At 36.5% G+C, this 27,201-nt stretch overlaps 1 protein-coding gene and 1 long non-coding RNA gene across 10 annotated transcripts; one reads left to right on the top strand and one right to left on the bottom strand.

Annotated features, from left to right (window-relative positions):
* The first annotated feature begins 11,416 nt into the window (after nt 1-11,416).
* On the top strand, nt 11,417-20,789 carry LOC110937474 (WRKY transcription factor 71). The gene is made up of 3 exons (XM_022179899.2): nt 11,417-12,008; nt 19,669-19,812; nt 20,187-20,789. The coding sequence occupies exons 1-3, from the start codon at nt 11,551-11,553 to the stop codon at nt 20,566-20,568; spliced, it is 984 nt and encodes a 327-aa protein (XP_022035591.1). The 5' UTR covers nt 11,417-11,550; the 3' UTR covers nt 20,569-20,789.
* LOC110937476 lies at nt 12,479-15,083 on the bottom strand. Of its 9 annotated transcripts, none has more exons than XR_002590806.2 (9): nt 14,991-15,083; nt 14,619-14,655; nt 14,429-14,539; nt 13,923-13,992; nt 13,703-13,853; nt 13,533-13,631; nt 12,912-13,061; nt 12,751-12,846; nt 12,479-12,662 (listed from the first exon to the last, which is right to left on the bottom strand). It is a non-coding gene; the product is annotated as an uncharacterized LOC110937476 (long non-coding RNA). The 9 variants fall into 9 exon arrangements; XR_002590808.2 differs by having other exon boundaries at nt 13,703-13,812; XR_004890642.1 differs by lacking the exon at nt 14,429-14,539 and adding an exon at nt 13,141-13,275 and having other exon boundaries at nt 13,703-13,812.
* Nucleotides 20,790-27,201: the final 6,412 nt, after the last annotated feature.

The following is a 27,201-nucleotide window of genomic DNA, read 5'->3' as shown; positions in this document are numbered from 1 at the left end:
TTTATAGTCAATAAGCACGTGGAAAACAAGTAAAAACAGTCCCCCAACGTTCAGAATGGAATATTCCTTATATCCGTTGGTTTGTTACGGATAAGAACGAGAAAATATAACTCGTTTATTTACACTTTACTCCTTATATTTTGGGGGCAATTGTTAGGGGAGGATTCTCCAAGGATCAGTGATCCTCAGTTACTGTCGGGCTTAGGGATCCTCAATTCTGTTTGAATTTGTGATCCTCAGAGAGTATTGTAGGATCAGGATCCAGGATCATCATAGTGATCCTTACACTAACGATTGTCTGCTTTAAATATGAAGTTGTTTTGCAGGAGTACGTGCTTGGACTTGGTCTTGGCGATATTCCTGGAGCATATTCCCTATTTATTCCGCACGTGGCTAACTAATATGGACGTTATGGAGGTCGTGGAGGACTTGCATGAAATGCGGATAGTTAGTTAGCTTAGATATTTTCTAAATTTATAAGGGGATACCGAGCTAGATTAGAACACTTGGCTAATTTTGGCTAAACACACACACTCGTAACTGCTCTCAATTGTTTGCTCGGCGATTACACACTTTTTTGCACATTACACCCTAGTGATCCTTGTAACAAGCTCGCTATCATCCAAAGTTGTAATACATTTTCTGTTTAATTTGAGTTGGTGATCGCTAGTTTCCATCACCCGAGGTTTTTTATGCCGGAGATCAACTCTTGATCAAGGGCTTTTTCCTCGTATAAATCATTGTGTCACTTGTTCATTACGTTTCTGAGTGATCCTTAATATTGTTCATTGATTCAAGCATCACACCTCACATCAAAAGATTTGGTTGCATTATCTTAGCTTGATTTTTGACCAAAACACCGATCACCAACTATATTAAACAAGTAAAGGTTACAAATCAGGATGACAACAAGCTTGTTACAAGGATCACTAATGTGCAAAAAGTGTGAAATCGCCAATAAGTTGCAGAGAGTTCTCAAGTAGTGTGTGTTTGCTAATTGTTCTATCTATTCCAGCTTTTTATCCCCTTATAAAAATAGAAATAAACTAGCTAACTAACAATCCGCAAAAGATGCTAGCTTCCCACGATATCCATAACGTTCACGAAGGCTATGCACGTGTGGAATTAGAAGGTCTATTCCCCTGAAATCTCGGCAAGACCAAGTCCCATTCGAATACTCCTGCAAAACAAGTTCAAATATAGTGGAAACAACCGTTAGTGTAAGGATAATAATGAGGATCATGTATCCTTAAACCTGCAACGTCTTCTGAGGATCCTTAATTCAAACCGAACTGAGGATCCGTGATCCTGGCTGCACTTGAGGATACGTGATCCGTTTATTAGAAAATCCATCCCTAACAGCTATATTTTGTTACAAAAAAAAAAACATTTTTTTTCGAGTAACAGTTATGGATGCACATGTGCATATGTATCATTTCTTGGACAAATTCCATAATATATTACCAGTAGTAGAAAAATGCACTTTCATTTAGACTACCATATGTAATACACTACTGTTTACATTACCAATATTAGAAATGCAATGTGCATCTATATGTATCAACATGAAATAAGGTGTTTTGTTACAAAAAGTTTGTGATTTTAAATGATGAAGTATGCCCATATACATGTGTTTTGGTTATTTATATCTAGTGGTTGATGGTTTGATTATATTTGGCACTTTATGATGTAATATGTTGTTTGGATGGTATAAAGGGTGTTGATGTACATATAATAAAGTGAAATATTGGTAATAATATTGTATTATGGATGATAAAAAGCAATGGTATTGTATTACGAATGGTAGGAGGTAATGGTGGTGTAGTATGGATGGTATGATAGATGAAAGGGAATGTGTATTCAAAGTGGTGTACTAAAACACGTTATAACATGTTCATATATATAGATGCACATGTGCATTTCAAGTGTTGTTAATGTTATAAAAAGTTCATACATATAGATGCACATGTGCATTTCTATTATTGTTAATGTAAAAAGTAGTGTATTATGAATGGTAGTGTAAATAAAAGTGCAATTGTCTGATATTTGTAATGAATTACGGAATTTGTCAAAGAAACGATACAAATGCACATATGCATGGATAACTGTTACTCGAATTTTTTTTTTTTTTTTGAAATTTTTTATATTATTGACGAAATATAACGATTTTTCCAAAAAAAAATAGTAAATTTTTTTTTGGTGTTTTTTAGATTTTTTTAGGTATATTTTTGGTTGTGTTCACATTGGTTCTCGCGGTTCTCATAATAAAGGGTGGTTCTAACGGATCCATCTCCTATATATATAGGCCTATAGGGTAGTGTTCATGCGAGCAGGGGCGGACCCACATTGAGTGGGTCGGGGTCCACGGACCCCAATCTTTTTTAAAAAATTAGTAGATTCGGTATATTAATTTTTGTAAGGACCCCATAAAAATATTTAGTTGGACCCCATAGTACCAAAAGCAAAGTTGTTGTGGTGGTTAATCCCTTGTTTGTTAACAAAGAGGTCATGGGTTCAAGTCTAATACCAGTCGTTTTTTTGTTAAAATACACTTTTAAAATGTTAAAATGAATGAAAATTTACTCAATTTATGCCTTTGTGCTTTGACATGTGTTGTTTTGTTATTTATTTATCTTTTTTTAAAGGTTCCAAGCTCAATAAATCACCTCGACCCGACCCAAACGACGACCGACTCGAAAATTCTATCGTTTGGGTGTAAAAAATCCAAGTATCGAAAAAACTGGACCCCATTGGAAAAAAATCCTGGGTCCGCCACTGCATGCGAGAACTATCTTTATTGCGAGAACCAATGTGAACATAACAAATTAAACCCACTACACCACCAAAAACCTAACCCCCCACCCGCCTCAAAAAAAAAAAAAAAAAACCTAAACTTTAATGCACATGCAAGTTCCGCCCATCTTTTTTGAACGTCAATAACTTTTTATACGTAACGCTATTTTAAAAAACTTATACCATAATAACAAGTTTTTTTTATCTTTAATATGAGTACCACATTACTATATTTATATAGAGAAAAAAATTTATTTATAACATGATATGAAGCCTGCTAGAATGCAGGTTTAAAATACCATACGGATAACATATACTGAAATGCAGGTGTAAAACACCATACGAATAACAACTATCGGAATGCAGATGTAAAACACCATGAATGCAGGTGTAAAACACCATACGAAGAACACATACTGGAATGCATGTTTAAAACACCATACGAAGAAGATCTACTGGAATTGCAGGTATTAGGAAAAATTATCAGGACCGGGTGTTACGAAAAATTATCAGAGTTTTCAAAACACCAGGTTTTTTGCCACATCAAATGCCTCCACGCCGATAGAAAGTACCCCGCCTCTTACCCCACGCCGCCCTCCACGTCGTTTGTGGTGTGCACGGCGTGGAGAGGCCACCATGCCAGTATGCCACGCCTACTCCGTATGGTCTGATAAGAAAAACGATATTGTTACCTTTGATCTCAACTATTCGTCAAAATAATTGTCTACTCATTGATCTCTGTCACGCCTAAATTTTTTGTTTGTATATATGAGGTTTTTGGCAAAGGAATCACTCACCAAACCAAATGTTCATGTATGTTTAGCTTCACGATTTATTTAACGGAGTTGTTGTTCTTGAATGCGGATTATGATCTACATTGAATAATATATGTGCCGTCGCATTGAAAAAAGGTAATTTGGTTTCATAAAATGACGACGATGAATTCATGTTGTAGTTGTGTAGAAGTAGAAAATAAAATGAAAATTGTTTAATTTTTTTTTTTTTTTCATAAACTGACAATTGTACAATTGACGGTCGAAAATAAGTTAAGAGATGTGAAGAATCAAAAGAGATTGCATTGAACTCACTAGCAAAAAAACTAAGCCTTGGGAGCTCTAATGAATTTATCTTCAAAACTTCCAACAAAACCGGCCCATCGCGGTCCATGCAGACAGCTCTCTACGTACCATCATGTCGTACACATCAAATCGTGTCAGATATACGTGGCAATTTCTTCTGAAGTTGATCGTTGCTGGGACGTATGGATGTGGAAAGTGTAGATCTATCAACTCTAGCAGAGTGGTGGGGCTCTCTAAATAATTGAGTTATTTATGGCAGATCGAAGGATTAACTAATCTTGGAGTTTGCTAGTATCCAATTAAAACTATTTGGATGTTAATATAATATAGGGTTGGTTAACGTAGAATATTTTTTAACGTACGATACGTACAAGATAAAATAACGCACGTTATAAAACTTAAAACCCTAATCACGCATGTTGAAAAAACATAATCACTCATGTTGAAAACCAAAATCACGCATGAACATAATCATGCATAGGGTAAAACCCTAATCACGCATGTTATAAAACTAATCACGCATGTTATTATTTCATCTCATGCGTATTGTACGTTAAGGAATATTGTATTTTACACTTTCACATATAATATATATGTTTAACAAACTGTACTGACTAAAAGTCTATATAGTATATAAGATTGCTATTTCTTTTATTATTTATACGTTTTAATATATAGGTTTAGAATCAAATACAAAGCTCCTAAAATAAGAAATCGTACAAAGGGTATCAAACGAACTCCAATTGATCGAGCTCATTCAAGCGGTGTTAGAACCGTCTCATCGAACTCTACGTCTTTTTTCCTTGACATTGTGTTATATTTTTCGGCATTGTGTTATATCTTGCTTGACATTGTGTCATCTCGTGTGATCCATTGTGTCTTTGTACACTTCTCACTTTTAGAAGTCTTTGTTGAATAACTAACCCTTAATATATAACATATATGTGACTAATTATCTTTCTCATATTAACTTTCATAAAACTAGCACAAATAGTTATGTTTCTCATATTATCTTTCATAAAACTAGCACAAAAAAAATCAAATATATTTTAACTGACTTGCAAAGTAATTCGTTATTTAAAAAAAACTTAATACTTGTTTTATTTAATATGTTTTTATATATTAAAAATAAATAATTCAGGATCATATGGACATTAAATTGATGTATTTCTAAAGTTCACGTGATGAATACGGGATAAAGTTAGGCTTGTGATAAATAATGGGTGCAACAAAATGAAAAGGCATCTTCCACGTGGCATGTACAGTCAACTGCCGGTGGCAACAAAGGGACCAGTTGTCAGTTGATACCCTAACTGTTTATTTTGACATTTTAAGAAATTTGACTGCTTGTAAAAGTTGACAATTTCCTCAAAGGATCAACTTTAAGACCAACAGATGCGATTAAGAATTTAATTAAAGAGTTAATTATTATTTTCATTCGAAAATATCTTCCCACTACTAGAAAATACACCTATCTTGACACGTGAACAATGACATACGTTCATTTTATTACATCTGAAATGTCATTGTTTACAAAATATAATAAAGAGTTAAATGTCATTTTATTCCCTGTGTTTTGTGTTATTTTGTTAGTTTAGTCCAAATGTTTCATTTTTCACATGTAGGTCCAAAAAGGTTTCACTGTTGCCATTTTAGTCCACTAGGTTAACTTCATCCATTATTTCTGTTAACGGAAGGGCGATTCGGTCATTTTGTATGGCCGAATTGTCTTTCTAGTTAACAGAAATACATATAAAATGGCCGAATTGCCCTTCTGGTTAACAGAATAAATGGATGAAGTTAACACATTGGACTAAAATGACAACGGTGAAACCTTTTTGGACCCATAGGAGAAAAATGAAACCTTTAGACTAAACTGGCAAAATGGCCCAAACCACAGGGCCTAAAATGACATTTAACTCTATAAAAAATTTATGACATTTTTTTTGTGTGTTATCTTTTTAGCGTCATTAAAAAAACAGATCTATCTTGATACACAAACAATGACACACGCTCATTTTATGACATTCGAAAGCGTATGTCAAGAAAAAAATGTCATGGTTTTACAAAATTCAATAAATTATGACACTGTATTTTGTATGTCATCTTTTTAGCGTAATAAAAAAGGATCTATTTTGATATGTGAACAATGATACACGCTCATTTTATGATATTCGAAAGCGTGTGTCAAGAAACAATGTCATGGTTTTACAAAATTTAATATGTTTATGATACTCCTTTCCGTGTGTCATCTTTTCAATGTCGGTTTTAGTGAATGACGCTCCCACTTTCGACTTCCAATGCGGTAAAGGTATGATACAAGGTGACTCTTTTTTTTTTTAATCTTAATTGTTATGGAATGTTTGATAAAGCTAGCGAAGTTGGGGTTGTTCACGACATCAAACCCCCTAATGAAGGCCCTAAGGTAGTGTTTAGTATATAGGAATGAGAGGCGGAATGGAAAAAAATGTGTTTAGTTGATCAAAGTAACGAAATCACCCCCCACAAATTCATTCCATCCAACCCCATACTGCATTTTCGTTATGCATGTCAAGAAAGGTGTTTTTTCTAGTAGTGTCCAATAGTTTAAAAATTATCAAAACAATACTAGAGGTTTATTTGTCAAAACAATACTGCATTTTCGTTATGAAATAATTGGTACTGTTTTGGCAATTTTTAAACTAATAAACTCTAATAGTTATTCTCGACAAATTACATGGAAGAAAATAGTAATTAACTCCTAATTAAATAATATCCTTTATACACGTACTTTCAAAGTTTCTTTTTACTTCAAGTAATTAGTTATAACAAAGCGCCACTAATGAGGATTGTAGACTTTCTAAATCGTATATATAACTTTCAGATTAAATTATTTCGTAGATACACAAAATCATCGGATAATACAAAAAGTATATATGTGAGAACCAGATGTTCTTCTATGTGAAAATGACGTTATAAGTTTTTTTTGTTAAACATACTAGTTGATCCCTTTATATAGGTGGGAATAGGCACAACAAAATGTTACAACTCTTTATGAAAGAGTAAGCTTAACAACTTTTTTTAAACAACCGAAAGCAATTTTATTCTATCAAAACATGAAACAAACATCAACAGCCTTAGCAAGCAGCTAAGACTGCATATAATAGACATCAAACAACAAAAGCTACCCCCCAAACAAAAAGAAAAAGGAAAACACAACTAACCAAAATTTATGACAACAAATCTCCAAGTTCTTCCTCGTCATCCCCAAGTTCTAGATGTACCGAAGCATTTGAGCCACTGAATCAAACCAATCAGGAACGAAGATCTTAACCCAAACACAAATTTGCAGCTACCCCATTTTCGCGAAAACAGATCCCACTAAAATGTGGTCAGCATCTTCATATATAATACCACAGTTTGGGTATAAACGGTCACCAAAAGGCCACACTCTTCACCGCTAACATCATAGCCTTAGGAATCTTACCACTTAGCACTCTCCAATCTTCCTCCATAGAACCTGCTACTGCGAACCAGACGAGACCTGCTTCTCTTCAATGTCACTTTTAAGTTACTTGACGTTAAACTCAATCTTCCCATCTTCCGTAAGCTAGAGCCAGGTTTCATTCTTTTTACCTATCAATTGTTGCTCCAAAACAGCCTTGAGATGCTCATAAACGCACCTCTCAACATGAGAATGTGGTAGCGTTTTCCAACACCTATTCCCAGCACATTCTCCCTCCAACTTCTTTATAATAGTCCTTAACTCGGGCCTCTTTGTCTTTTGTACATGTGAACAGGGATGAAAACCTATCTTTCGTGAAATCTTTGTTCACTACTACTGCTACAATGGGATTCCAAACACAACTTTTGGCTTTCTTGGAAGGGACTATGCCGCCACCTTTACCACCACTATGAATTGCTAAGACAACTTTTTCCCACAATTGAGAGTTGGGCGTCTTGTCCCGCCACCACTATTTAGTTACAAGACCTATGTTCATTTCCTTTATACAATTGACACCCAATCCACTCATTTTCTTATATTGTAAAATTCTATTCCATGCCACCCACCATATTTTCAGAGACAAATCCCCCCCCCCCCCAAGGAACCTCATTTGGATTCCTTCCAAAGATTTGATCACTTATAAGGGGCTTTGAACACAGAGAAATAATAGTTGGCTAAAGATCCCAAAACCGCTTTAACAAGAACACCCTTACCCGCAAAAGACAAAGTTATAGCCTTCCAAGAAGTTATCTTAGCATTAAACTTGACAACAACCGCTTTCCAACTAAAGATCCGAATCATATTAGCACCTACAAGAAGCCAAAGATACAAAAACAAAAAATTCACCTTTTTGACAAATTGATGTTAGCCATCTCCGACATCTCCTTGTCTACAACCCTCGGTACCCCCATACACCTTACTTTTAATAACGTTAAATTAGAGGCCCGATGCTAAATAGAAGCATCTTAACATTCTATTGAGATTCCAAAAATAAGTTTCGGACCATTCACTAACAAACAAGGAGCCATCCGCATAAAATAAATGGGAGAGAGTGGGTCCATTGTTAGGTAGACCGATGCCTTTAAACGTGCATACTTCCATCGCCTTGTGAACCATTGCGTGGAGGGCCTCCATAACCAAAATGAACAAGAAAAGGGAGAGCGGATCGTCTTATCTAAAACCTCTCTTAAATTCGAACAATTCGGTAGGAGCCCCATTAACTAGGATTGATGCATGTTACATTATATTAATATTACACTATATATATATATGTGTGTGTGTGTGCGTGTGTGTGTGTATATATATATATATATATATATATATGAATTGGATGGGAGTTGGCTACAAAGTCCATTTTTCCTACAAAGTGTACAAAGTCATAAAACACCACAATTTCAGCCATAAAACACACTCAAAACCCACAAATAACAAAGTGAAGATTACTAAAACACCATATTTATGAGTTTTGTGTTGCATTTTGGATGATAAGGCTTTGATTATCGAATGACTAACATTAGTGTGTTTTATATTGATTATCATGTTGTGTTTTATATTCATAGTTCTACAATGTTGTGTTTAAAGTTTTTATGGACTGATAGGGTTTGGATATTGTGTTTTAGTGATCTTTACTTTGTTATTTGTGGGTTTTGAGTGTGTTTTATGGCTGAAATTGTGGTGTTTTATGACTTTGTACATTTTGTAGGAAAAATAGACTTTGTAGCCGAACCCCACCCTGAATGAATTATAGGACATATAATAATGACAAAACAAAACATTAGATTAGATTGAAAACAATAAATGAACTTATTGATATGATTTTTTTTAATATGATTAATGCTACATTATTTTCTTCACATTTTAGAGAAAAGTATTCCTTTTACCCTTAGATATATAATATCTTAATATCTTCAAATAAACTCACTTCTTCACAACTAACCCATAATCATATAACAATAGGAACCATATCATACGAGTCTAATTGAGTAATTAACAGTATTTTTTTTAAAAAAATCACAAGTACCATATAATTGCGATTGAATGGTATAGTAATTTTTATACTCAATAATCTTTAAGTGATAAAGAAAACCGAACGATAATACTTTTTATAACCAATAACCTTTAAATTATGATAAAAACATCTTTCAATAATAACCCTAAGACTATTAACTAGTAATTATTTTTAAAACTATTATATCTTATAGTAGCAAATTTGGGTACGTTCAAACTTGTTGATACCATTACCATCTGTTTGTGGTTTGTATACGTTGCCTAAAAGTCAAATACTATGTTTCTAGATGGGGTGGGTATGTATATATTGTTACCTAATTAAGCACAAAGTATATTTAAAATGAGAATTCCCTGTACCATAGACAACGTACATGTATACTTTTTTTTATACAAGACTCGTAATGATCACTATTTTCGCATGCAACCTTTCATACATTTTTATTTTTGCTATGTAAGGACTTGAAACATAATTTATTTTCTGTAATTATCAATTTTATAAATCCAATTATCTTTATCTTTTATATGGATCTAGAGAAAATAAGAGAAGAAATAGTCCCAAAGTGGGCGACACCAACAAAAAGTATATATGTGGCCTAAATTATCTCCCCAAAAATGGACCGCAACGTTTTTAACATTCAACTTCCACCCATTTGCATGTGAGAGAGACAGCATTGGCATCTTTATGGTCCAATTTTGAAAAATTCAAAATTTAATTACAATTAATATGAAAAAGAAAAACAACACTTGACCACGGCCATTAGGCCACACCGTAAATATTGAAAACACACTTTTTTTTCTCTTAAACGAATGGCTCGTTTCCTTTCCAAAGCCAAATTCAATACATATCATCGACTTGTGCACAATGCTTTACGAGTTGTTCTTTTGAGGTTTACTTAGTACCGTCTAATTAATTTTATTTGTTTGTAAAGAGAGTTTATTGAGTGTATTCTAGTTCTAAAAAGCTATAATATATATGGATCTGTAACTCAAATATCTTAAAGCAATCTCAATTATTTAAATGGATCTGCAACTCAGTATAAATATCTTAAAGCAATCTCAATTATTTAAACTGTCATTAGTATATAGCAGGGCTAGAAATTTATGTTACATGTGTTTGAACAAAGAAAATATTAGATAGTTAGTAATAAAGATTTAGAAATTATAAAACCACATTTTAAGATAATATATGATTGATTTTTATAATAACTTTTTAAATTAAGAAAAAAATTAGTGGAAAAAGAGGAGCGGGAAAAAAATAAACCTAATTCCAAGTGGGCTAAATTCTAAACCATAAAAAATACTTTGTAAATGGGCTTGAAAAAATTTGCCATTCCGTTATGTTTTGTTATTATTTAAAAAAATCAAATTAGTATTGGGTTCAATAAACCTAATTCCAAGTGGGCTAAATTCTAAACCATAAAAAATACTTTGTAAATGGGCCTATATTGGAAGTAGTATGTGTTTACTATTTAGAAAAAAATAACATATACGTATCGGATTATTTTTTAAATCGCATGCCATTCGAAATCGCGGGCCTTGTGCGAAGGTTCTCCCCGCACACCATTAAAGCCTCCCAGGGCTTGAATCATGAGAGCCACAAAATTAGATTCTTAATTTACGTGTAACTAAGTTTATTCATGTGTGAATCTTAATGGAAATGTTATATAATTAGGATCATATAAAACTAAAAGAACTATCAAATTGTTTTACAATATAATTAAACGGATCAAATAACACATTTAAAATAAAATAAACTTTATTATTTTGTTGAGCTATAACAATAGTTCAGTGAATTCTAGTTGACTATGTATGGGATATTCACATATATGTATTCACTACTTTACCTTGTTCTAGACATGAGACTCTAAACTTTTAATGACATTAAATTATTATGTGAATACACATCTCTATCTGTTATCAACATTGTTACCATATACACACTCATGTTTTGAGCATTTGAAAATTTTATCAAAGTCTTAGGATCTAACAAGTAACCAACATCCATCTTTTTCAAACATGTCTTTTAGATAGTGGGGTTAGCAACTCTCATTCAAATATTCTCTCTCTCCAATAAACACATAAACATTGTCAAAGCATAAATAAAGACTCCTCTCCTATTATTTGTCAAACTTCCCTACTTCTCTTTCTAATTCTTTGTCCATTTCTACTTCTTCTCCATCTTCAGCCATGTCTGATCAAGACCAACAAAGAGAAATCTTCTACCATGATCCATTTAATGATGATCAACGAACTAGTGAGACTCTTTTTTCATTCTTTGGCCCTAATTCCACCATTAGAGATGATTCTTCACCACCAAATAATCAAAGATTTCATGACTACATGGGTTTAACACACTTCTTAACTGGATCTACCGACTATAACACACCTGCAACCAGCTTTGGTTACTCATCTTCTTCATCACAACTACTTTTCGCTCCTGAAGGTGATCAAAAGCCAGTGATGGATACCGGAAACTTGCTTGGTGTGACTGAGACTACTCCCTTTACACCCAACTCTTCTTCGGTTCGTTCATCGTCTACTGAGGCTGCTGAGGCTGCTGAAGATGAGCATGAGCTTCAAGAAGGTAAGAAGGAGACACAGTCGAAAGACGTATTGGAAAATGAAGGAGACGGCTCTAAGAAAGTGTATGTTTGTATAATACAATAATCACACTAGTACAAAATAAGTTTTTTGGTGCTGTATTTTATGCTTTATTTTATGTTGTACCATAGAGCACCAACAAATATACCACCAAATAATGGGATTTGTTGGTGCTCTTCAATAATAGCACCATTAAATCTCCAAACACACCACCAAAAAATCAATGATGAAATACATGTCCCACCACCATTAAATCTTCAAACACACCACCAAAAAATCAATGATAAAAAACAAGTCACTGCACCATTAAATCTTTAAACACACCACCAAAAAATTAAATATAGAACTAACACGTGTCAAATAATAACAAATCTACATATCACCAAAAAACAAATCTCCATAGCACCAAAAAATAAGACAAGAAAAAAATATAAATTTTTAATATTTTTGCAAAATTCCAGAATTTTTGGTAATATTTCCCAATATAATTCCAATTACACACAAATGCACATGCTCACGACAAAAGTTAACTAGTATTAAACAACCCAACAACAGGTTCAAGTATACGGAATTACAAAAGTATGAAACACAAACTAATGCTTACAAGATCAAAACATCTTTTTAATAAAATCCGACATTAAATCTACCACTAAATTCTCAATTTGAGATTCTTCAAAATACCCTTCTTCATTCCAAAGCTAAAAACAAATAAATACAAAAGTTAGATTTCAAATATATATAATTTAATGCAATAAACAAAGTTTATGAATATTTACGAGAACTCACTCGGTTAACCAAATCATGTTGTATAGAGTCGATAAACTCTTTCATATGTTTGATTACCATGTACCCACATTCACAACTGTCTTTCTGTTGTTTGCACTGCATCATATTCACAATGAATTACTTTGACTAGACTATTTTAAACAAATAAAGTATTCACATACCTGTGCCATGTGCCACTTAAAATTAATCTCAAAAACTTCTTCAGTGATCTTGACGAGCTTGTAATTTTTATGGGTCTTCCCTTCGTTATAGAATCAACAATATTGCCGAATTTGAAATCTGGGCAAACAATTATAAGCGACCAATGTTTGCTACAAAAATAAAAATTATAGAACATATTAAGTATGTATTGTATGCGTGTGTGTATCTATGGTGTGGACTTTATATTACCCGACTAAGTATGATGCAAGATAGAACACTTTTTTAGAATGAAGCTCACATATTTCTTTTACGTTTTTTTAACGTCTTCAAGAAATGTTTTTATAATGAAAGTTTCTTGACAGCCAGAGTTGTACTCCACAGAAGCTATACATGTTCAATTGTAAAGAAGTGAACTCCATGTTACCAAAAGTAATTTGGGGATATAATCAAACTTTAAAGCTAAAACAGTAAACAAATAAGAATTAATATAGGAATATACCAATATATTAAATATAATTAATGTTTATTTTAATGAGTTAATAAACTCATTAAAACCAAACATGACATACAGCCCCCAAAAACATCATTAGAACCTTTAAAACTTAAATTAACATGAAACTTAACAAACCAGAACTTCTTACCGAAGATTGTAGGTCCAATTTTCCACCAAAACAAGTAGTTTAAACCCTTTATCTTGCAGTAAACAGGAACCAAACGCATCAGCTCCTTAACTTATTTACCTTCAATAATAGATACCAAAATCACTTACAATCTTGGTAAACATTAAACATAATGAAAACAAATCGTTTACCATCGATGACGGGTCGATTCATCCACCAAAACAACCCAAATCAAAAGCTTGCAACCTTTATATCATAGCAGCCCCGAACCGGTTCAAAACAACTTACAACTGCCATACACCTAAGTTTTGCAATATCCCAATTCTGGCGTCAAATAGTTAACTAAGAAATCAAGAAAAATAAATAAATAAACTGCATTTGCATAATCAATAAATATTAGCTAAAAAGGACCTTGAGTGATGAATAAGAGAATCCACCAGCAACTAGCGATCCATGATGGGATATTGATGAACCTTCTAATCTAAAGCAAGCAGACAAAGATCAAAGACTTATGAGCTCAAAGCAGACCTAAAATATAAGGCTGGAGGGTGTGGGGGCACCACCCCCGCCAACTCATCATCTATAGCGCCCCGGGGAGCTATACCTCCACACCCTCGGATTTAAGCGCTATAGGAGGGGTTTCATCATGGTAAAGATGGAGAAGGGGCGCTATAGGAGGGGCCCGCTTGATTTAAACCAATGAAATCTTTTTTTTTATTTTCTTTAATAGGGGGCTCCATCCACACCATGCAAATTAAAGGAGCTCCATGGTTGAGGTGGATCCTAGGTGGCGCTAACGTGGCCTGATAAAGCCCCTAGGGGGCTCCAACCACACCCTCCAGCCTTAGTGCAAAATGAAATTTTGCAAGAGGGCACATAATAATTATTATGGCTGTAAAGAAAGTGTAGAAACAAACTGGTGGAAGTGTTGATTTGCTCAATTGTACACAATTACAAAGGTCTTCAAGTATGGAATTGTACAAACTCTTGTTCACAACAAAAAATGACCATTAAAAGCTCAAACAAAACTGCTTAAAATCAGAAACAAAATGTTGATAACATATCTGTAGACACGAATGATAACATGGCTGAATCTAAAAGACATACCTCATTTTGTTAGGTTTTCCTTCTTTAAACTTCACTTCTGCAGACATGAATGAGAAAAAAAATATATCAATACCATCATCAATAATAGATTAAACGTAAACATTTAAAGATCTAATTCAATATTAATCAAGAAAACAAGTTAACTATACTAGTAACAAACGAATATAGTTCTATTTATCAACGCCTGCGAGAGAGGTGTTCGTGACAGGGCAAAAAGCGAACAGATCTCATCTTCTATCGAACATACAAAATCCCTAATTCAGTCATCACTAATACCGGCACATAAGCTCTAATACTCTTCACATATCAAAAACTAAACCCTAGATATAAAAATAAAACAAACTAATGAGAAGCATTGGTTAGAAATCAAACCAGTTCTTATGCATTTTGCTCAGAGACGGGAGGAGAAGAAGAGGAAGACGGAAATGGCACCGGTGAGGAGAACATTTATGGCGACTTGGAGAGCGGACTTGTCATCATAGGTGGAGATGAAAGAGAGCGGAGAGAAGGGGATCTCGACTTGACGTCTTCAGGGAATGGATGGAGAGGGTGGAATGTTTTGAGATAATGGAGATTGGGGGAAGTTAAATGGCATTTGGGGGGAAAGGATGAATATTGGGGAAAGAGGGCGGGATCATCCAAATTTTTTCAAGGAAAGAAGAAAGTTATAGTATAAGACCATGTGTAGTAGTGGTGAACAAACATAATGCCTCCATCATGGGGTATTATCTAACACGTGGCATCCTAGTCATTGTTGGGTATTATAGCAAAAGTGGCGTAGTGGGGCATTATGCCAATAACCCCATTCAATCATTTCACAATTATTTTTTTTAATTTAAAACATAAAAAACTTTATTAATTTAAAATAAAAATTACACTACTTGAAATAAAAAAAAAAACAGAAAAAAAATAAAGTTAAAAAAAAACATGATTTAGAGTCCATATTTTTCTCTAATTTTTTGGTAACGCATTTGCGCAAGGATCAACGCATCGCCTTGTAGGTGGTCGATAGGTTTGGACAAAAACTCAATGTCCTTTTCCATTTGTCTCGCCTCTTGCATCTCGTTAAACTTTTTGGTTTCGGCCACTCGTTCTTTCATAATCTCATAACGTTGGTGGCCGAGGTCGCGAATGTTTTGGAGACGACGGTTCATCTCCTCGAAATCTTCCTTTAACTCGAGATCGGAAGACGACTCGACCGTTTTTTTCCCGGTTCCCTTTCTTCTACCGGTGGGTCGGGTCAACTCTTCTTGAATTCCCTCGTCAACGTCCACCGCCTCATTTAAATCAACATTGCGGGCATCCGATGTCGGAGTTGACGGGTCAACGGAGGATGATGTTTTTGACCTTTTAGCTCGACGTCTACTACTAGACGTCATTGGATTAACTAGCGCCCACTTTGGACTTTTTCGTAGTAGCTCCCAACACTTATAGTACGTGAAAGGGCATTTCGTCCTCTCGAACTCCTCCAAAGTCCTCGTTAAAACCCCGACGTCACTTTCACCGCTCGGGCGAGTATCGTAGTTACGTTGGTAAACTTCTTGGAACGCGTGAGACTTGTTGTTGATGTCGGTCCATTTGCTAGAAATGGAATCTTTGTCCCGATGTTCGCCTTGACCCCACGACTAAAAAAGAGTGCACGAACCCTATCCCAAGAAACGAGACCCGTTTGAAAGTTTGCTACAAATTAAAAAAAAGTAAAAAAATAAGTTGTATGTTAAAAATAAAAGTAAAAAATAATAAAAAAATAATAATAAAAGAGTTACCCGTTTCTTCGTCCTCCGAAACGTCGAGCCACGCCCGAGTCAACGTGAATTCCTGCTCCTTCGTCCATTTAATGATAGTTTTTGTACGTCGAGGTTCGTCCTTATCCTTCTTCTTATGCGACCTTCTGCCGCGTTTTGATTTATCTTGCACCGGTTCGGGTTGCGTCTCCGGCACGACATCGACATCGGGTTCGGATTCGGGTTGTTGTTGTGACGGTTGCGACCCTCCGGCTTGACCATAGCCGAAGGTGGGAGGTACAAACGGAGTGGCGCCAGTCAAGTAAGCCGCGTACGGTAAAAAGCTCGGGTCCATGTCTTGAAGGTTATACGGGTTTTGCGGTTGGGTTGTGTTCGGGTTCGTGGGTCTTGCGGGGACACCAAAAGGGGGTCGGAATGGATGCATGATTATATAAAAAAGTATGAGAAAGTGGGTGTTTTTTATAAAAAAAATAGAAGAAAGTAGGAGAAAGTGGGTGTTTTTGTATAAAAAATATGATAAAGTGGGTTGATATATATAGTGGGGTAAATTTTTAAATTAAAAAAAAAATAACTATTTTGACCGTTTGCCAACGGTCTAATTTGGATCCCCAAGAATTTTTCTAGCGTTTTAATTAAAACGCCACATTCGTTTTTTTTTCAAAAATAACGCCCGGTCACGCCCTGTGTAATGGGGGCCGGGGCGTTATAAGGCGTTTTTTGTGAAAAATTTTTAAAAATCACGCCCCACTACGGGCGATCTAAGAGTATTCACATCCATTCTATCAACTTTTCACCCTAAATTACACTAAAAAACACTACATCTTCTCTCTTCTTTTTAATTAAATAATATTTTTTATACCTTTATCATTATCTTTTCTCTCTTATCCACTCACAATCACTTTCAAAATATAATTAAAAAATTATAGAGGTGAACAGTGTCCCCTCAAATATACAGATGAATAGTAGCATTTTCTCTCTCCTCCACTCACAACTACTTTTTATACTCTTTATATTATAAAAACTCCACTCACATATTTTAGTGGGTTAGATGTGAATGCTCGCATTAGACCATGCGTACTGGTTAACCCCTCACATTTGGGCGTTTTGCGTCATGAGACAGTACAATCAGTAATGGGGCATTATGGGGCGTTTTCTAAAATGAGTGTAGTGGGGATGTGGGCATTGTTGGGCATTATGTTAAAAGGGGTGTAAAAATTAAATAAAATTAAAAAACTAACAAAAAATACTATTGGACAACAAAAAGTAGATTAAGCATCATTGGTCAAATAATTTCTTCTCCGGCGTTGTTTTAAGAACGCCTCATTCAAAAAAATTGCAAATCAACGCCCAACGGGGTGGAGGAATTGGCGTGGTGGGGCTTATAAAAAAGTTCCAAAAACGAACGACTACGGGTGGTCTTACATCCCTTCCCCTGTTTTTATGTGAATATTATGAAAAGTTGTTATGAGGGGTTATGAGTGAAGAAGAGAGAAGATGTTACTGTTCATCTGTAAATTTGGGGGGACACTGCTCACCCCTATAAAATTTTTAATATTTTTAAAAAGTAGTTGTGAGTGGAGAGGTAAAAAATGTAATGATAAATGTAGAAAAAAATCTTATTTAATTGAAGAAGAAAGAAAAATGTAGTGATTTTTAGTATAATTATAGAGATGAAGATAGGGGAAGGGATGTGAATGCTTTAAGAGCTATATTAATTGTTAATATATTTTTTTTTTGAACGGCAAATTTGGATCACTGACGGACCACTGGAATATCATCGTGCCACCCGTGGAACCATCCGATCATATCCATCTCCACTAGGCATAATGCCTATACACCAATTCAGGAGGAAACCCAATAAATGTGGGAAAACACCCTTGTGGGAATCGAACCCAGGACCTATTAGTCCCAAAGCTTTATCCCACCCCAAGATGCCACTAGGATATAAAGTCATGTGCATTAATTGTTAATATTAATTATTTTATTTTTATTTGTATCAAAATATTATATTAATATTATAACTAGGGGAGTGGTAAACCCATACGTTACGTCGGGACGTATCGCAATAGGGATGAGCTAGGTACCGGTATTCAATACTGTCAAATATGGGTACCAGAATCGAAAATACTCCGTACTGTACCAAACAGGTACCGATCCGAAAGTATCGTTACAGAAAACGTCAAAAGTGGGTACCGAATAGGGGTTGAAAATAATTCGGTATCCGTACCCAGTACCAAATGCTCATCCTTATATCGCACACCATAACAATAGATAAATAAATTCATAATATAAAAAATGATATCACCATTAGTAACCATTTAAATTGCCATCGGGTTCATTTGAATCTGAATGGTTATTATCGGCATCAAGGTATGTATCGTTGTTCTCTCTGTTATCATTAATGCGTGAGTTGATCGACGACGTGCTATGATCAAGTAGTGACTCTCCATGCATTGACCAACAAGTGTATTTAGGCATAAAACCATTTTTCACCAAATGAAACTCTGTGACTGTGATATCATTAAAGCTCATAAAATTATTACAAACTTGACAAGGACAATAAATCATCCCACTTCCTTTATTCACCCGATTAGATTCGACAGCCTTACGAAAACTTTTAACACCCACTATATATATTGATGAATCATGCGAAATTTCGTTCATCCAATAAGCACGCGCCATCTAAAAATTAAAATAAACAAACAAATTATATAAACTTATGTAAACCAACGCTTTAAGATGGTGGATCCTAACCCACTTTTTGAATATTCTATCTCATATGTATACATCTTAACGGGTTGACTATATAAGAAAAAATGGGTAGCATTTCCCCTTAACTCTCTAAGTATGCGTATACTCATGACGTATCATACATACAAATGTCCACATATACAACTTTATTTTGTATAGTTTGGTGTTTTGGTGCTATTTAAAAGTTTAAGCCTAAAAAAATCAACTTTATTTTGTATTACGCCTAAAAAATCAATTTTATTGTGTATTTTGGTGCTATTAGCAACCTTAGCATCAAATAATTAATTTTTTGGTGGTGTATAACTTGTAAGCCTCAAATAATTATTTTTTTGGTGGTGTATAACTTGTAAGCATTTAATAGTGGTGTGTAATCTATTTTTAAATGGTGTGCTTTGTTATTTGGTGCTTTCTATTATAAGATAGCACCAAAAACATGAAATTTACACCACCAAAAAATTGGTTTTGTACTAGTGTCATGATAGTATTATAGGGTTTATCTACTATTAGTGTTTTAATTTGTACTCAATATAATTGTCTCAATATCATATATATAGGATTAAGCAAAAGAAGAAAGATGAAAAGAAGAAAAGAGAGCCACGGTTCGCCTTTATGACAAAGAGTGATATTGATCATCTTGAAGACGGATATCGATGGAGGAAATATGGACAGAAAGCTGTCAAGAATAGCCCTTATCCCAGGTACGTATTGATTATCTTGAAGACTATTATCTAGTTCTCAACTTGTTATTGATTCTGAAATAAAGAAAACCCTCTTTACATAAATATATATTCATTGCCATATATGATCACAAGTGGTTTCTTGAATTCTGATTGTTTGGTATTAACTTGACGTGTAAATCTTTAATGGGTTCATAATTAATATAACTTAAAATCAAACCCTATATTCTCTTCAACTACCAATTGTGTGTTTTATCTCCAAAGTCATAGATTAAGTTTGTTTCACATTCTTGATCAAGATCCTATGGGAAAATGAAATTTCGTTTCCCACATATAGTGTGTACAAATAATGCAATCTCTTTTCTCAAGAATTGTTTTCTTGATCATGGTTACAGAAGCTACTATCGATGCACAACTCAAAAGTGCACAGTGAAGAAACGTGTGGAAAGATCATATCAAGATCCATCAACTGTGATAACCACTTATGAAGGACAACACAACCACCACTTGCCAGCAACACTTAGAGGAAATGTTGGTGGTGGAATGTTGTACCCACCATCAATGATGGCTGCACAAGGTGGATCAAGCTTTCCTCAAGAGTTTCTTGCTCAGATACCTAATGGTTTCTATAACTTCAGTGGCAGCGGTAGCCGCGGTGGCAGCGGTGGTTTGAGCTACCAGCAAAGCACCCTAACCCCAATTCAACAGCTTCAGAATCCTGATTATGGCCTTTTACAAGATATGGTCCCATCCATGACTTTTAAACAAGAGCCCTGAACTTAACCAGCCATCCCCCCCCCCCACCCCCCCCCACCCCCTCTAGGTGGGGGATCCCTACCGACCTTGATACAACCTCTGACATTTTGTTGACTTTTACAATTCTATTCATGGTAGGGTGTTGTTTTTGCATCATACAGAGAAACCCTACTTGCTTAAGTTATGTAATTACACACTTAGTGCATCTTCTATAGACTTTAATTATTTCTTGGTTGATTATATAGAACTTTTTATCCTTCTGGACTCTTACTTTATGGTTATATTTTTTTTTTTTTGAACGGCAAATTTGGATCACTGACGGACCACTGGAGTATCATCGTGCCACCAGAGGAACCACCCGATCATATCCATCTCCACTAGGCATAATGCCACACCAATTCAGGAGGAAACCCAATAAACATGGGAAAACCCCCCTTGTGGGAATCGAACCCAGGACCTATTGGTCCCAAAGCCTTATCCCACCACCAAGATTAATTACTATCTACTTTTGTGCTAAAAGGGTTTCCACTGAACACATTTAATTAATTACCTACTAGAAGTTTTCCAATCATCTTATTAGTTTAGATGTTTACAATCATTATTTGATATTAATGAGGTTGATTGCATTTTTAGATAATCTTTATACATTTTATATATATATTGATTAAAAGGTATATTTTAAATATTTTAAGTGATGATGAAAGACTTGTAACAGATTGATGAATTAACTAAAACACAAAAAGTTGGAAATATTAACTGTAATTTTATGTTCAAATTTATTCACATATTGAAAAAAAAAAATTATGATGTGTGTATTGGTTATGATATAAGATATAGAAAATAAATATGATGGTATAAATATGAATAAAATTGAATCAACTTCATCTATATAAGTTTGATTATTTTTTTGCCATTATTATCTTTTTTCAGACGCAAATACGTCCAATCTGTATGAGAAAAAAAAAACAGTTCTATTTTTTAAATCTTTTGATTGGTTAGTGGTAACAAAAAGATTAGGTTAAACCTACTACACAGATATACACACTATTGTCAAAGTTCTTATCAATAGACTAACTTTACAAGGGCATGAATAGTGATGCCTTTGTTTGTGAGCAAGGGTACAAACGACTTACATTGATGGGTGTCTGCATTTAGCTTTAGAGGAAAAGTTCATATATAGTGACACTTTGTGACGGTGTTAAACTACTTTTGATATTTTCTGTGAGTGTGCCTATTGGCACACTAAAGTGCCTATTGGCACACCAAACCCTAGCAAAAGTTAGGGTTTATCTACGCTGCGTATTGGTCAATACGCAGCCTATAAGGTTAACCCTAGACGCTGCGTATTGACCAATACGCAGCGTAGATAAACCATAGATCTCAGTGCCTGATTACCAATCATTGCACAGAAAACAAGGGCCCTATACGCTGCGTATTGACCAATACGCAGCGTATAGAAAACTGATGCACATTTGGGGTCATTTTGGTAGGTTTGAAGTGTCAAATGTTTGCCAGGTTTCTATACGCTGCGTATTGGTCAATACGCAGCGTATATAAACTTGGTAAAATTTGACACTTCATACCTGGAAACATTTTGTGTCAATTTCAGAAACATAAGGGACCATTATTGTAAATCCTGGAATCATCAGGGACCATTTATCTAAATTATGAAACAACAGGGACCATTTTTGTCTATTCATGAAACTTCAGGGACCATTTTTATAAAAAATGAAACACCAGGGACCAAAATGTAAATATATATAAAATCAGTATAAAAGGGGGTCTTCTTTAAAGAACCGGCCCTTATCAAGAATCGAACTCGTGACCTATCATTTAGAACCGTAAAGCCTTAACCAGTTTATCCTCCGTTCCGGAGCTGTTAGAACATGGAACTTAATTCATATATGCAGTAACTGCTAATAGGCTGCGTATTGGCCTATACGCAGCGTATACTGACACCTTGTATACGCTGCGTATTGACCAATACGCAGCGTATAAAGCCTTCTGAACTTTAAATTCACACAGAACTTGTTGTATTCCAGATACAATCGTTAGGCCCGTACGCGCCTTACGGACGACGTCGACTAAATAATAAAAAAAATATTATTTAGTCGACGTCGTCCGTAAGGCGCGTACGGGCCTAACGAGCGTCGAAACTAAGTCCGTCGTTGCCCGTTAGGCCCGTACGCGCCTTACGGACGACGTCGACTAAATAATAAAAAAAATATTATTTAGTCGACGTCGTCCGTAAGGCGCGTACGGGCCTAACGAGCGTCGAAACTAAACCCGTCGTTAAAATTTTAACGACGGGCTTAGTTTCGACGCTCGTTAGGCCCGTACGCGCCTTACGGACGACGTCGACTAAATAATAAAAAAAATATTATTTAGTCGACGTCGTCCGTAAGGCGCGTACGGGCCTAACGAGCGTCGAAACTAAGTCCGTCGTTGCCCGTTAGGCCCGTACGCGCCTTACGGACGACGTCGACTAAATAATAAAAAAAATATTATTTAGTCGACGTCGTCCGTTAGGCGCGTACGGGCCTAACGAGCGTCGAAACTAAACCCGTCGTTAAAATTTTAACGACGGGCTTAGTTTCGACGCTCGTTAGGCCCGTACGCGCCTTACGGACGACGTCGACTAAATAATAAAAAAAATATTATTTAGTCGACGTCGTCCGTAAGGCGCGTACGGGCCTAACGAGCGTCGAAACTAAGTCCGTCGTTGCCCGTTAGGCCCGTACGCGCCTTACGGCTGATAAATTTACAAAAATGGTCCCTGAGGTTTGATGTGTTTACAAAATCGGTCCCTGAGATTTGATGACTTTACAAAAATGGTCCCTGGTGTTTCCAGGATTTACAAAAATGGTCCCTGGTCAATTTCTGAAACACAAGGGACCATTTTTGTAAATCCTGGAAACACCAGGGACCATTTTTGTAAATTCATCAAACCTCAGGGACCAATTTTGTAAACACATCAAACCTCAGGGACCATTTTTTTAAACATAAACTTAAATTGTTTTTTTTTTAACGACGTCGGGCCTTACGGGCAACGACGGACTTAGTTTCGACGCTCGTTAGGCCCGTACGCGCCTTACGGACGACGTCGACTAAATAATAAAAAAAATATTATTTAGTCGACGTCGTCCGTAAGGCGCGTACGGGCCTAACGAGCGTCGAAACTAAGTCCGTCGTTGCCCGTTAGGCCCGTACGCGCCTTACGGAGGACGTCGACTAAATAATAAAAAAAATATTATTTAGTCGACGTCGTCCGTAAGGCGCGTACGGGCCTAACGAGCGTCGAAACTAAACCCGTCGTTAAAATTTTAACGACGGGCTTAGTTTCGACGCTCGTTAGGCCCGTACGCGCCTTACGGACGACGTCGACTAAATAATAAAAAAAATATTATTTAGTCGACGTCGTCCGTAAGGCGCGTACGGGCCTAACGAGCGTCGAAACTAAGTCCGTCGTTGCCCGTTAGGCCCGTACGCGCCTTACGGACGACGTCGACTAAATAATAAAAAAAATATTATTTAGTCGACGTCGTCCGTAAGGCGCGTACGGGCCTAACGAGCGTCGTAACTAAACCCGTCGTTAAAATTTTAACGACGGGCTTAGTTTCGACGCTCGTTAGGCCCGTACGCGCCTTACGGACGACGTCGACTAAATAATAAAAAAAATATTATTTAGTCGACGTCGTCCGTAAGGCGCGTACGGGCCTAACGAGCGTCGAAACTAAGTCCGTCGTTGCCCGTAAGGCCCGACGTCGTTAAAAAAAAACAATTTAAGTTTATGTTTAAAAAAATGGTCCCTGAGGTTTGATGTGTTTACAAAATTGGTCCCTGAGGTTTGATGAATTTACAAAAATGGTCCCTGGTGTTTCCAGGATTTACAAAAATGGTCCCTTGTGTTTCAGAAATTGACCAGGGACCATTTTTGTAAATCCTGGAAACACCAGGGACCATTTTTGTAAAGTCATCAAATCTCAGGGACCGATTTTGTAAACACATCTGACCTCAGGGACCATTTTTGTAAATTTATCAGCCGTAAGGCGCGTACGGGCCTAACGGGCAACGACGGACTTAGTTTCGACGCTCGTTAGGCCCGTACGCGCCTTACGGACGACGTCGACTAAATAATATTTTTTTTATTATTTAGTCGACGTCGTCCGTAAGGCGCGTACGGGCCTAACGAGCGTCGAAACTAAGCCCGTCGTTAAAATTTTAACGACGGGTTTAGTTTCGACGCTCGTTAGGCCCGTACGCGCCTTACGGACGACGTCGACTAAATAATATTTTTTTTATTATTTAGTCGACGTCCTCCGTAAGGCGCGTACGGGCCTAACGGGCAACGACGGACTTAGTTTCGACGCTCGTTAGGCCCGTACGCGCCTTACGGACGACGTCGACTAAATAATATTTTTTTTATTATTTAGTCGACGTCGTCCGTAAGGCGCGTACGGGCCTAACGAGCGTCGAAACTAAGCCCGTCGTTAAAATTTTAACGACGGGCTTAGTTTCGACGCTCGTTAGGCCCGTACGCGCCTTACGGACGACGTCGACTAAATAATATTTTTTTTATTATTTAGTCGACGTCGTCCGTAAGGGGCGTACGGGCCTAACGAGCGTCGAAACTAAGCCCGTCGTTAAAATTTTAACGACGGGCTTAGTTTCGACGCCCGTTAGGCCCGTACGCGCCTTACGGACGACGTCGACTAAATAATATTTTTTTTATTATTTAGTCGACGTCGTCCGTAAGGCGCGTACGGGCCTAACGGGCGTCGAAACTAAGCCCGTCGTTAAAATTTTAACGACGGGCTTAGTTTCGACGCTCGTTAGGCCCGTACGCGCCTTACGGACGACGTCGACTAAAATTTATATTTTCTGTTTAAAAATATATATTTTTCTGTTTTTTAAAAAAAAAAAACAATTTAAGTTTATGTATAAAAAAATGGTCCCTGAGGATTGATGTGTTTACAAAATTGGTCCCTGAGGTTTGATGAATTTACAAAAATGGTCCCTGGTGTTTCCAGGATTTACAAAAATGGTCCCTGGTCAATTTCTGAAACACAAGGGACCATTTTATTAAATCCTGGAAACACCAGGGACCATTTTTGTAAATTCATCAAACCTCAGGGACCGATTTTGTAAACACATCAAACCTCAGGGACCATTTTTGTAAATTTATCATCCGTAAGGCGCGTACGGGCCTAACGGGCAACGACGGACTTAGTTTCGACGCTCGTTAGGCCCGTACGCGCCTTACGGACGACGTCGACTAAATAATATTTTTTTTATTATTTAGTCGACGTCGTCCGTAAGGCGCGTACGGGCCTAACGAGCGTCGAAACTAAGCCCGTCGTTAAAATTTTAACGACGGGCTTAGTTTCGACGCTCGTTAGGCCCGTACGCGCCTTACGGACGACGTCGACTAAATAATATTTTTTTTATTATTTAGTCGACGTCGTCCGTAAGGCGCGTACGGGCCTAACGGGCAACGACGGACTTAGTTTCGACGCTCGTTAGGCCCGTACGCGCCTTACGGACGACGTCGACTAAATAATATTTTTTTTATTATTTAGTCGACGTCGTACGTAAGGCGCGTACGGGCCTAACGAGCGTCGAAACTAAGCCCGTCGTTAAAATTTTAACGACGGGTTTAGTTTCGACGCTCGTTAGGCCCGTACGCGCCTTACGTACGACGTCGACTAAAGAATATTTTTTTTATTATTTAGTCGACGTCCTCCGTAAGGCGCGTACGGGCCTAACGGGCAACGACGGACTTAGTTTCGACGCTCGTTAGGCCCGTACGCGCCTTACGGACGACGTCGACTAAATAATATTTTTTTTATTATTTAGTCGACGTCGTCCGTAAGGCGCGTACGGGCCTAACGAGCGTCGAAACTAAACCCGTCGTTAAAATTTTAACGACGGGTTTAGTTTCGACGCTCGTTAGGCCCGTACGCGCCTTACGGACGATGTCGAGTAAATAATATTTTTTTTATTATTTAGTCGACGTCGTCCGTAAGGCGCGTACGGGCCTAACGGGCAACGACGGACTTAGTTTCGACGCTCGTTAGGCCCGTACGCGCCTTACGGACGACGTCGACTACATAATAAAAAAAATATTATTTAGTCGACGTCGTCCGTAAGGCGCGTACGGGCCTAACGGGCGTCGAAACTAAGCCCGTCGTTGCCCGTAGGCCCATACGCGCCTTACGGATGATAAATTTACAAAAATGGTCCCTGAGGTTTGATGTGTTTACAAAATTGGTCCCTGAGGTTTGATAAGTTTACAAAAAATGGTCCCTGAGGTTTGATAAATTTACAAAAATGGTCACTGTAAACCCTAATCAAACAAATCAAAAAAACACCCCTAATTTACTGTAAACCCTAATCAAACACATCAAACAAACACCCCTAATTCACTGTAAACCCTAATTTACCTATGATACAGCCCTAATTTACGGATAAAATAGCAAAAAAATCAAAATTACTTAAATAGGTTGAGTATATACCTCGATTATACTTCGAATTCGCGTGTATACGGTCGGAAATACGTAGTCGCCTTCGTAGGGGTTCGTAGTGGGTTTTTTTTGTAATTTGGGGAAGAACATACGCTGCGTAGGGGTTTTCCTGATTTATATCAGAAGCTAT

This window comes from Helianthus annuus, chromosome 4 (assembly GCF_002127325.2).
Source record: "Helianthus annuus cultivar XRQ/B chromosome 4, HanXRQr2.0-SUNRISE, whole genome shotgun sequence".
NCBI lineage: Eukaryota > Viridiplantae > Streptophyta > Magnoliopsida > Asterales > Asteraceae > Helianthus > Helianthus annuus.
This window is presented reverse-complemented; position numbering and strand designations above follow the sequence as displayed.